This window comes from Macadamia integrifolia, unplaced genomic scaffold (assembly GCF_013358625.1).
Source record: "Macadamia integrifolia cultivar HAES 741 unplaced genomic scaffold, SCU_Mint_v3 scaffold2514, whole genome shotgun sequence".
NCBI classification, from domain to species: domain Eukaryota; kingdom Viridiplantae; phylum Streptophyta; class Magnoliopsida; order Proteales; family Proteaceae; genus Macadamia; species Macadamia integrifolia.
In genome coordinates, this window is record NW_024868764.1 from 6,666 (window position 1) to 19,236 (window position 12,571).

The 12,571-nt window shown below is 37.4% G+C and overlaps 1 protein-coding gene across 2 annotated transcripts; it reads right to left on the reverse strand.

Annotated features, from left to right (window-relative positions):
• Nucleotides 1-2,861: 2,861 nt before the first annotated feature.
• LOC122066651 (serine/threonine-protein kinase Nek2-like) lies at nucleotides 2,862-11,146 on the reverse strand. 2 transcript variants are annotated; one of them, XM_042630487.1, is made up of 15 exons: nucleotides 10,870-11,146; nucleotides 9,633-9,762; nucleotides 9,398-9,464; nucleotides 8,463-8,528; nucleotides 6,823-6,869; nucleotides 6,672-6,717; nucleotides 6,468-6,548; nucleotides 6,314-6,356; nucleotides 6,181-6,230; nucleotides 6,012-6,093; nucleotides 5,877-5,926; nucleotides 5,484-5,557; nucleotides 5,177-5,228; nucleotides 4,158-4,619; nucleotides 2,862-3,629 (listed from the first exon to the last, which is right to left on the reverse strand). In XM_042630487.1, the coding sequence occupies exons 2-15, from the start codon at nucleotides 9,716-9,718 to the stop codon at nucleotides 2,955-2,957; spliced, it is 1,881 nt and encodes a 626-aa protein (XP_042486421.1). In that variant the 5' UTR covers nucleotides 9,719-9,762; nucleotides 10,870-11,146; the 3' UTR covers nucleotides 2,862-2,954. The 2 variants fall into 2 exon arrangements, with proteins under 2 accessions (XP_042486421.1, XP_042486420.1); XM_042630486.1 differs by having other exon boundaries at nucleotides 9,633-9,775; nucleotides 10,870-11,145.
• Between the last annotated feature and the right edge of the window lie 1,425 nt (nucleotides 11,147-12,571).

The following is a 12,571-nucleotide window of genomic DNA, read 5'->3' on the forward strand; positions in this document are numbered from 1 at the left end:
AGAGTACTTGAAGTAGATGCAGCTCAAAATAACCTATTGTATTCTATTGGGAGTTTCAAGTGTCTCAACAGGGGAATCTTGATTCAAGATCCTGTTACAAAGTCCTGGTTTTGCTTTGGGTGTTTACAATTTTTTTGTTGCTTAGCTTTAAAGATTCAGGCTAGAGAATGATAAGGTGGCCTGCTGACAACTGAACACTAAGCATGTAAAGATAATTCTAAAAAAAATGAAAATTTGAACTGAATTATGTTCTGCTAAAAGGATTATAGTGAGGAATATGAAGAATTAGCCTTGCATAAACATGCTCTAACATAGATTGGATCTCTACTATTCTACTTGCAGAAAATCAAAGTAGCTCTTTCTGTCTTGGACTGCCAACCTTTGCCACCATAGAACAGTTAGGTAGTTTCACAAGTGTGTTTAAGCATGTAATTAAGGCTATGTTGGAACATAGCGTAATAAGACAAAAGTAATAATGAAACTTGTATTTTTTTTTCTTTGTTCTTTTCTTGCATTCCAAACATAGCCTTAAAGAATCTGTTGACATAGTTTTTTGGGCTTTGCTCAGCAAAATGGACATCTTCACCTCATGAATCAGACAGTGCCCATTTGATCTAAAAATTTCAGTAGGGTACCCAGAAATTGAGAAAGTTGTGCTCCATGCTGGTTGCATAAAACAACCAAAGTTTCTTTTCCTTAAGTTATCTTGTGTTATTGGCCTAGCTCAATTAAATGTGAATGGAATTGGGAGAGAAATATTAGAGACGCCAAAACAGTGAAAATACCAGCCATAATGCCACTGTTGCCACCAGTTAGAAAGAGTTCTGCAGGATCTTTCATTTCCTTTGGAGGCCAGGTCTTCTGCTCCTTTTGTTCAGTTATCTGTTGTTCTTGCTTCATAGTCAAGTTAAATTGATGCTTAGTTCATCCTTTACTCTATCCTTTGTTCTACTTTCCTCTAGAATAAGGTTATCCAGAATTGAGTGATAGTGTACAAGACACCCTTTTGCGATGCAAGACTCCAGTATACTCTTGCTGTAGCTCTTGACCACCAAGTGCCTTGTCGCACACCTCCCTTGGAAGCAGAGTCCAAGTTCCATCATGCATAATCCAAGCTCCACAAAACTGCTTCCTAGATTGGCTGTGTTTGGTATGCATTCTCAGAATAGATTATGGGTCTAGAATGCATTCTGAAGTGAGAAAATAGAGAAGAATCAAGTTTCAGAATGCATTCTAGACCAAGAATCTATTCTGAGAATACATACCAAATACAGCCCTTTATTCATTATCCTGAAACTCATGCGATCTATTCTGGGAATACAATGTGACTGACTTCACCCCCAAGGTTTTGACCCACCATGTCAGTTCTAAACTTGGATGCTGTATGTATTTCAGTTGCAATACAAAATATGACACTTCTATCCAGATTCTTCAGAGGAACATCACTTCCAAAGCAAGAAAGAAAATATTGAGTTCAGATTGAAAATTTGTCGAATAACCACTTTCAATATCCTATAAATTCAACAGACAGCCAAAAGCAGTACATTGTCCATCTAAAAATATAATTATGATTCACAACTGAAACTAATGAGGCAGAAAGTGCATTGCAGGCGAAGGTATTTATGGTATTGAGATAACTCTTTTAAGATGTGAAGACAATAAAAGGATGCCAAAAGTACTTCTCTCTATATCTGTATGTATAACTCGGATTTGGGGTTTTCGGGTAAAGAATAGGAATGAAGGCTAAAACCACCTATGATACTAAAAACATTCTAAAACTGATCCAGAAACAAAAGCATGATGATCACATTGGATATACACCCAAGAACCTTAACCATGCAAAGAGCTACTTGTTTTCAGTCACCACACCAGCAGTCTTCCCATCATCCTCAGCACATATTTGATACATAGCAGAACCAACTTCTTACAGTAAGCTATTACATGAGTTTTAGATAGGCGTAGCCATTAATAGAACAGTACATTATGCATAAGAACTGCGGGTCTGAGACCCGACCATTCAACCTTCTAAGTTTGCACAACACGAATAGGCTACACGGGATGGAACTCAGATGCCTCTTCCCATCCTTCCTGTAGGAAATCACACTGAATCTTTCCAGTGTAGCTAGCGAACAACACTGGGACTACAAAAAGGAAAGACATATAGTGTGAATATTCACCAATATTGCGTAGTTTCTTCCCCCTCCAACCAGCAAGACAGTAGACACTTTTCAGGATGCTCTGCTATTGGTTATGAAATGGATTTGTCCTCATAGCTTACTCTTCATGGTTAGCCAGGATAAAAAGTATAAGATCTGATTCTGTAACTGAGACATGCCATGCAACCCACCAAATTTAGAATCTCCAATACATTTTATTGAAGTCAATAGTCTTGAAACTGAGTTAAGGGCATCTTAGAACACAGCAGAGTTGCATTAATTACCCCCTCCTTTTTTTTCTTTGGGCTGGGGAGAAATGTCCACCCTGCAATGCCAAGAAAACCAATAACCCTCATCCGTTCCTTCTTTCCGGAACGATACTGCAGAAGTGCAAAGAGAGTGTTTGAACTTCGGACTAATGCCGAATCCATAAACAGATAATGCTAATTTCAGGTTGGACTCCAACTTTAACCAACCTGTCACCAAAATTTAGGTCCCAACCTACCAGTTTGGTCAATTAATCTTCATTTTGAAGTGTACAAAAATTCAATTTTATAGTTGTGATGAATTTATAATAATAATAATAATAATAATAATAAAAAGGTTTCTATATGTCTATACATGCCTACAGTGCTCTTAACTATTGAGAACTCTCCCATGGCACAGGATTTTGGAACCTATGGGCCAAAAAACTCAAGCTCAAGATGACAGGAAAATGCAATCAATTAGCTTGATGATCTGATTATCAAATTTGAAGAACATGATTAAATTCATTTTTTATTTGAGCCCTTAAATTTCTTAATCTTCCTGTCTCATAGTAGTCTCCTTAAAGCTCTTAGTTAACCAGATAGCAGTCTCCCTAGAAGAAACCTTCCCAGGCCCAAATGGCTTCAATAAAACTCCAAGCTCTTCAAACCTCTCTTGATGCAATAATTGTGCACTGAATTCAAGCAAACCTTCCAATGCCTCAGCTCGTTGCTGGTATGACGAGGTGTCAAACCGACGCTGCAGATAGTCAGGTGAGGTCCAGCCTGATGCTCCAGCAGTTGGGTTCCTGTCTGAGCATTCACTTCCACCTTCCACACCTAACTGATATGTTTTGTATCGAATTCCATGCCATGCATCACTGAAGCTTGCCCTTGCTAACGGTATATCCTGTATTTGGACTGTACACTTGTCTTTGGTGAGGGAACGGTCACCACAATGTGGTGAGGTAGAGGAAGAGCCATGTGCAGACGGTGACAAAGTTCTACGGATGTGAAAGAATGGGTCCTCAGATGAGGCCAATGGAAACTCAACCATCTTGTCAATTCGTGGAGCATTTACAGAGACATCTGGGGAGTTCATTTGCCCAAGGAGATTAGCATTGGATCTGCAAGGGGATTCCACAGGTGAAGCTCTAGCAAGAAAAGGCAGTGAGGCTCTCCGTATTTGCTGAACTGATTTATTTGCTGGCGTTCTTGATGCAGGAAGCTACATGTACAAAGAATAAGAAACAATCAATAACTGAACTACAAAATTAACTAGAAGAACCAAGGATATATTGCATAATGGCAGTCAATTCTTAGTCGCTATTTGAGTGACGTACTGCATAAGCTTCAGCAGATATTTGATGCCAAAAAGCAGCTGGGGTCTGGGGTGGACACTATAGGCGTCGGATATCTTTTTTCCCTATCTATCATCCCATGAATGATTATAATGGACGATACAGTACTAAGCATATGTTTCGTTGTCCTGCCAAAATAAAAGCAAGGTGGGACTCAATTTGTACCTTGAACCTCCATGTCTGCCACAGTATGAATAGTTCTAACAACATGCATGAAAGTAGTCTGTAGCCTCTCAAGAAAACTCAGGGTTTCTCAATTGGTTTTATATTTTCCAATCAAATTTAATTATGTCAATTTGGAAAAACTTGGTGCAGAGAAGGTTTTTTCTGTAACTGGAATATTTAATGACTAAGACATGTGGTATTTTCATATTATATGTTCTTTATGAGCTCACCGATTCACGACTAGGACGAATTTGGGTTGTCGTTGGTGCCTCCGTCCGTCTCTGTGTTGCAGAAGCTTTAGCTGGAGTCATTCTAGGGGTCTTTGCAACATTTGATGTCTTTACAGTTTTTGGCTTGTAGAGATCAATCTCTTCATGGGTGCTTCCAGCTGATAATTCTCCCAGCATTTCATTCAGGTAACTTGGGAACTCCTGTACTCTTTCAGTAGAACAAAGAGATTCTTGCTCGGAACCAGATACATTTGGGTTCAAGATCCTTTCATTGCTGAATGAATATTTGTTCACCCTATCCTTGACAAGATGAACATCTTCTGGTTCAGAAAATCTTGTTTTCTTCACACAATTGGATTCAGTCCAGTGGACCGGTACGGTATTGCGTATAGGACTATTAAATTTTTTATGGATCTTAAGAATATGAAGCCGAAGGTGTGGATGCTTGAGTAGCTCTGCTGCCTGAGACAATGGAGAACAGCTCAAAATTGAAACAAGTGGGACAAATATAAAAACTGAAAAATAAGAGAATGAACCCTAAAAATCTGAGCCATGTTTTAAAGTACTTTAGAAGGCTGACTAGAATTTAGATGAATCAAAGGACACCAGGCTTAAAAAGCATATGCCCCAGAAGACCTAATGATGCTTGATCAACAAATGCTTCAAACCTAATTTGGGATATTAAAGCATGTTGATTGTCTCAAAACTCGGGGCACCAATAATTATAGTTTATCATGGATAAAGACACTATTGCTAACGTAATAACTTCTATACGAAATGCTGATTGAGCTAAGGATGAAAAGAACATCATACTCCAGGAATTGGTAGCTGATAACACCTGAGCAGGTTAACATCTGCTTCTATGCATCACATTTGAAGACCAAGCGACCAAAGCCGCCCCCCCCAAAAAAAAAAAAACACACACACATGCAAGATGTACACAATTATACAGACAGTTCAACATCCAGATATTTTTTATATGTACAGTCTATCAATGTACTCAAGGTTACAGTACATACGCTTGGCCTGAGTTCTGGATTTTTCCGCAGCATGCTTTTGATGAGTCCCCGACTGAACATGAAACAAAAAAAAAAAAAAAAAAGGATCATTCATTAGGAATCAAAGCAAGAATTTAAAAATTAACAAAAACTATTATAACCAAATTCCCAAACAACATGAAATATTTACATATCCCAGATCTTATACAATCTACTGTAATCGTACACCAATCTCACTAAACATCCACTCAAGAAGACTGTTTCCAAAATTTATAATTGTTGCAAGATAGCTGAACAACACAAATAGTAAGCAAGGATGAGTACTCACAATGCAGCAGAATACATGGTTGGAAGTGGAGCCACTATGGACTTATTTATTTTGTTGATGAGCGCTTGCATATCCTGCTCAGAGAGCTAAAAAATTAATTTCCCAAGTACTACAGTAGCATGAATAAATCCCAACTTCTTGCTCCCCTCCCCCCACCCCTCCCCAAAAAAAAATGAACTGACTCTCTAATTGTGACATTTTACTAATAAAAATGGTACTTTGCTGAGATGATGCCTAGGCCATTACAAATGACACAGTAAATCACTGCCATAGCAGAGAAAAGGTGCAAATAAAAAAAGGAATTAAAGATCTAGAGACAAAATACATTTAATAACCAAGGTCTACAGCAATCCACTAATCAATAGAAGAAAGCACAAAGGTCTCTACACTTACAAAGGCTTTAAATGCGGGCTTGTGAGCAGTCATTTCGTACATGCAGCATCCTGGATAAATACATACTTTAAAATAGCCATCTAAATAGGTGGTAAGTAAAATACAGCCACACAAGTGTCAAACAAAACAGATTACCTAAAGACCAAATGTCCGACTTAGAACCATAAGGTATATCAGCAAGCAGCTCAGGGCACATGTAGCTGGGTGTCCCTACAACCTAAATAATGAGAAAGTCCTAGTAATTACACAATCAACTAAAAAACTTAAAACCTGGAAGAGAAACCAATTCACTCATGTTACTCACAGAGCATGCAAGGTCATCTGAAGTCAAAATTTTAGCAAGTCCAAAATCACCTGCAGCGAAAAACAATATATGTCTCATCATGATTGTATGGTATTCAGAAATAAACATTGAAAATATTACATGATTAACATACCTAGCCTTATGTCTTGCTGTTTTGACAAGAATATATTTGAGCACTGAAGAAATTTTAAAAAACTGTCAGTACAACAGCACAACCGCTTCAGATATTCCAGGTAGGGCAAACCTAACAGAAACCATCATCTATTACAAAAAGGAATGGCACTGACCTTCACATCACGGTGAAGAATATGATTTGTGTGCAAGTAATCAAGTGCCATTAAGAGTTGAACCAGCCACTTGCAAAGTTTCTGTATACAGTTCAAATATTTAATTATGAAATAGGAAACTTGCAGAATAATATTTGCCTCAAGACTAAAATCTGAAACACAATAGAGAAGCACAGAAGAAAAGTATAAACGAAAGTTTATTACCTCTTCAGGAAAGTGAACTCCATTAGTTTGTTTTATGGCTTCTGCCCTGTAAGACATTAACATAAGGGGAAGAATACAGAATAACCCAAAGATCTATTTTTCAGACAGATCCACAGTTCTACAATAAGTGACTGTGAAAATGGTAACTTACATGTCTCCTCCCTCGCAATAACCTATGATAATGCAGACGTAACAACTCTGTATCAAGGAATCAGCATTGCCCCAACCAATATTAGGCCATATCCATCAGAAGTTTCATAATCAATAACAAGTTAAAGGAAAGTCTATGAAAATTTTACCCTATATGTATGTTTTCACAAGGGTGGGGGAAATACGTGCAAACATAGGTTTTGCGTAAGTTCATCTGGATCCTTTGAAGAAATTGTGTACTAGATGAGAAGACAAATTGGGAATTAACACATTCAACATCCAACTTGAGCACTAATGGTTGGGGTGACCACAAGGAAAGAAGCTTTTCTCAGTCCCTAAACAAGGGCACGTGCTGACTGGTCATCTTGCATTAGATTGCAGAGGCTCACACAGCAGTAATAATGCCACAAGAACTATTCTTAATTCCTATTTCTGAATGTCTCTGAGACTTGAGCCCCATTTGAGACATTCACCTCATGCACTAGGAGGTCCAAACACCTTGTCTCAGGCATTTGCTTTCTAACAAACTGACTTGGATTCTATATAGGTTTAAGTATAATGATAGGTCAGTTATAAATTTCATCTCTCCTTGCAAAGCAATGATTCCCAATGACAAGTACAAGTGGCCAAATAGTATTTTAACAATATTAAGGACACACAAAAGTTAACGATACAAATTTGGGAAACAACTACTATCTTGGTGTCCATGTCTCTTAATTTATCCAGCATACAACTGCATAATTCAACTAGTGGCATTGTGGAAGAAACAAGGCCCAGTGTGAGAAGCTAAAGGACATGGTCTTCTATTCTTGCTGCTTTGATGTGGTGCAATTCCTTTCTGCTTAGTTTGTAACCAAACAGAGACATGTAGATTTTAGAGGAATAAAAAATAAACTAGACATGTTTGGTTCAACCTCTTTTAGCAAGTACATACTGGTTTGTTGTGTAGCCTTTGGCATCATCTTAGTACAGTATAAAAGCCCAATACTTTTCTCACTTTAGGGTCCCCTCCTGTAAATACTGCCCACAGAAAACTATCCTTCCCTCTTCGACTTTAAATGTTGCAAAGATAAGTAGGATACCTTATGACCATTAACAACTCAGCAACAGAACAAAAGGAAAAGTTTCTTGAAATTTTAACCCACTAGGACCCAACCAGACGAGTTTATCAGGATCCAAGCCTAACACCCTTAAAATAGAAATATCTGCAGAAAGTATATTGACTAATGTCTACTAAGCCACCAAAATGCTATCTGTTTTTGAAAAGCAACCATTCACTTGTTTTAACCTTGACGAGATGAAAATGCTGCGGCATGGGATCAAGTTCAAACACATTCCCACCAGTGGCAGTCAAAATATCTCCAACAAAGTATCATATACAATATAAAGGAAGGCATGAGATAAATTCATACTACATACAAGAAGCGACATCTTACACTCAAAGACTCCATGAATTACACAATTTCAAAAGTCTGAGACCCTTCAAGGAAGAAACACCATCATTAAAAGGAGATAGAGAGAGAATATATTTACCCTATTTCAAAGATCAGAACAGAAATTTGGTAGTAGATACTACTTACTAGCATGGAAAAAATGTAAACTACGATATTAAAAGAAAACTTTGCAGAAGAATAAACTAACCTTCTCTACCCAAGAATCTTTGTATTCAACAATAAATGGGTTTTGTACTTTGGAAATAAGCTCCATCTACAGTATCAGGAAACCAGTCAGCACGTAAAAGCCAAGCATATGGCTAGATGTACCAGACAAGCATCATATTCTTCTGACAAAATCATATGTAATGAACTCATATCATGGCAAGAAAGAAAAATCCAAGTTGTAAACAAGTAGGAAATATTGGGAGCTCTCCCTATAAGATTCAGAAGAATATTTTTTTTACCCAAGTTTGTCTTACTTCTTTTGCACTTCTCTATCGTCATGTGTGGCTTTCTAGGCATTCCTACAGAAATGGATCAAAAAAGGGTGGATTTCTGCATTTAATCTTCCTTTTTGACATGAAGAGTGGACTTTCTCAGGCCAGATGGACCTAACATCTGCTGTCCCTCCACTTACAAGATTTACCGGTATATCACAATTTTCTTAGCTTCACCCATTGAACCCTGGAATTAGATTGCCAGATACCCTTCAGAACTAGATGATACCCACATCCTACTGTGGTAAAAGTCTACCCTTAATGAAAGTGCTGTCATCTGCAACATGCTTTAGCCATACTGATAACTTCAGAGTTTGTAGTTTACATTACAGACTACTCAAGTGTTACTTCAGTTACTCAAACGGACTGCCACCAGATGATCTTTGAATGCAAACTTTGTTTTGTTTTTTAACATGAAGTAGTCATGTATCACTGTTTTATGGTTTTCCTCAGAACCAAAACTTCATCAATTGGAACAATCTCCTTCTAAACCAACAAGAAGATTTCAGAATTCTCTCTCAAAAACAAAAGGGAAAAACTTGACTTGTGACCAATGACCACAAGAATTCTATTTAATCCAGCCTTTGAGCAAAATGAAAAAGGTCCAAAGAGTCACACAACAGGACAAGTACAGGACACCCACCTCCTGGAGTGCAGATCTGCGGGTCCTGTCAGTCTGACGGGCAAGACGAATCTTCTTCAACACATATCTTAAAAAAGAAAAAAAGGGGGGGGGGGAAGAAACAAACATCAAATTAATTGGTGAAACACAAAAATTTTAAACAGTAATTACCAGTTTCAAGTTATATAGTCAAGTAGTATTCATGAAATTTATAGAAAGGGAGAATGATATGAATATGCTGCATTGCATCCCTCACTTTTTCTTTTCAATTTTATGCCTCACAAGAAGAGCAGAACCAAAAGCCCCTTTCCCAATCTGCTCCAATACTTCGTACTGCTCCATCTTTGGTCAAGTACTTTTCCTTGAATCTTTGAAGATCTATGAACCTAGCATAACATACTTGAAAAATAAAGTACAAATTAAGCTCATAAAGTAAACATACACCATAGCATGAATAGAAATGCGAACGCTAGAAGGATGAACCATGGAAAGTACTCAAATGAGCAAACGACAAGAAAATTCCAGAAAAAATAATTGCTCCATTTTGCAATGAGAGAACAATAAAGTCACTCTTCTGTTATAAAGAGAGATCTCTGAAAGCCATATAAGAAACTCCATACAATTCTTAGACTCTTTCATACAGATAATTTGAAAACTCACTCAACAGGTGAAGAAAAATCATTAATACAGGGCAGCGTGACATGAATATAAACGCAAAACACCAGAAAGATGAAATTCAAAATACTCAACCAAAATAAGGTTCAAAAAAAAAAAAAAACGAGCAAAACTTGCAAACAAAAACCAAGAATGACCCAGTAATCCATACTTAAATTCACAAATATATAAAAAAAATCACACAAATGTCAACACCAAACAAAGTTTCATGAAATGCCCGCGCTGCTAATTACACACACAGCAGTTCACAGAACTAATAAACCCCAATTTAAAAAATAAATAAAAATATAAATAAATTTGAACAATTGATATTTCTTCCAAGAGATAATGAACAACAGGAATCGTCCCAAATAAATAAATAAATTATAGGAAAAAAGAACTCCGAACAAGGATATCTTAGACAAAATGTTATTCGCCGGTTCAAAACAAACTCATCCAGCGAGAAACAAGGAAAACTTCAAAAAAAACGCAAAACAGAAATGACACAAAAAAGGAAAGAGAAGCATACAATACGAAATGCCTTTGAAAACCAAAAAGATCGAACAAGAAAACAGGAATCCATGAAATTCACAAAATAAAGAGCTCCTCGATCAGAAGCAAAAAAACGAAAGAAACTCAGTTGAACTACTGAAACCGGAATACCTTCAGCAGCTAGATGCACTTAGCCGAAACCTCAGTAAAAGTTGAAAATAACCAAAGTAAGATAGTTCAATCAGCTCAAAAATACAGAAAAAAAAAATAGCATGAAAGAGGAAGATAGAGAAGTAAACATATCATCAATAGATTTACAAAATAAATTCAAAGAAACACAATAATACCTGTAGTTACAGTAACTAGATCTCCAGCTCTATCTCTCTCTCTCTGTGTGTCAAAGAGAAAAGAAGCAAAGAATAATCAGAAATTTTAATTTTCAGAGACACGACGAAATCGAACCACTGAAGAAACTGTCGTCATAGGAGGAAAGAGAGAATGAGCGGCAAAAGAATTAGAATAAAAAGTGAAGTTGAGACAGATTCAAACTTCAAAGTTTACAGAAAGCAAACACACAATAGCAGGAGCTTCGAGCCTTCTTCCTTGGAAGCTTATTTGGTAGTTATTTAAATCCTTTATTATTATTTGCTTTTTTTTTTTTTCCCTTAATTTCTTATTTGGATTCTCTTTCCCTTATAAATAGGCAGGTTTTGTCAGTTTTCGTGCATTAGTGTAAAGTTTAAATGAAGAAATCCGACCCGACGCGAACCGAACCGACCCGGAAAAAACGATGGAACTTGGAACCCAACCGTCTCCATCCCCCAACCAACTACTCAAATCACGACTATTTGCTTTCGCCCTTTTCAATTTACCATAAATGCCCTCATGTTTGTCGCCTTGTGCTCAACTACTGATCATTGTCCGGGTCGGTTTATAACGATTTCACCCGAAGATTCCTTCTCTAATGTTAATGTGCTAATTGGGTTGGGTTCTGATCTAAATGTTTCGGTTTGGTTCATACTGTAATTGACAGAAACCAAAATCGAACAGATTATTAATCAGTTTTAAATTCTCAAATTGAAACCGATTACTAATCAGTTCTCGATTATACGATTTTATAACTGGTTCAATTTCGATTTTTTATGTACGGGTTGTAATCAGTTTAATTCGGTTCATAAATTGTTTTTCTCCGGTTTAATGGTTTGATTATTTGATTTATCAGTTTTAAATGTTCTAGACGGTTTATCGGTCCAATCTTTTTTTGTTATACCTGACCGTATGTCTGCCAGTTGGTTACCTTCAACTTGGCCTCTTACATCTTGTGTGTGTCTAGCCCGCTGATGAATCTTCTTCCACTCCCAAACCTATAGGGAGTCGTAGAGCAATGTCTTTATTGGCGGTTGCGCGACCTCCAATTAAGCGACTTCATAAGGTTGCGATTGCTTTATATGCACATGTTGGAACCGATGAGTGATCAGAGCGACCAACAACTTACCAGCATGGGGAGTTGCAATGGGTTTGATCGCTCAACCTAGTTTCCTGGATTTCTTACATCAGAACAAAACAGGAGCGAGCTTTAGGGGGTGTTTGGTTCCGTAAATCAAGGGGTGTCAATTCTTAAATCGAACCGGTAAAATCGGTCAAACCGAACCTATAACAACATGGACCAAACCAAATCGAAGCCTTATTGGATTGGTTCGGTTTGGAGGATTGCAACCCCAAAACCAAATCGAATCACACTGGAAACCGGATGAACCCGAACCAAACCAAAACCGGCTCAAAACTCAGACCGAAACTGAAACCAAACCGGTAAGAAACCGAAACACTCCAAAATTCATTAAGAAAAATCAAAATTTGCATAGTTTTGTAAACATTTGTATGGAAAGTCGAATCCAAACTGGATCAAAAACCAAAACCAACCCGGTTACAAATCGATTTAAGAAACTGAAGACAAACCGAAACCAAACAGCACCGAAACCGAAACCAAACCGAAACCAGAATTTTCTTATTGGTTCGGTTTCGATTTCAACTTTCCCACACCGAAACCGA

Bases quoted from the DNA above. Each gene is read 5' to 3' on its own strand.
- LOC122066651 (XM_042630487.1), bottom strand. From the start codon at position 9,718: ATGGAGCAGTACGAAGTATTGGAGCAGATTGGGAAAGGGGCTTTTGGT. The intron at 6,718-6,822 runs GTAAGTTACCAT...AATGTCTTACAG, and splicing joins TATTGCGAGGGAGGAGACAT to GGCAGAAGCCATAAAACAAA. The intron at 6,357-6,467 runs GTCAGTGCCATT...AAATTTCTTCAG, and splicing joins TTCTTCACCGTGATGTGAAG to TGCTCAAATATATTCTTGTC.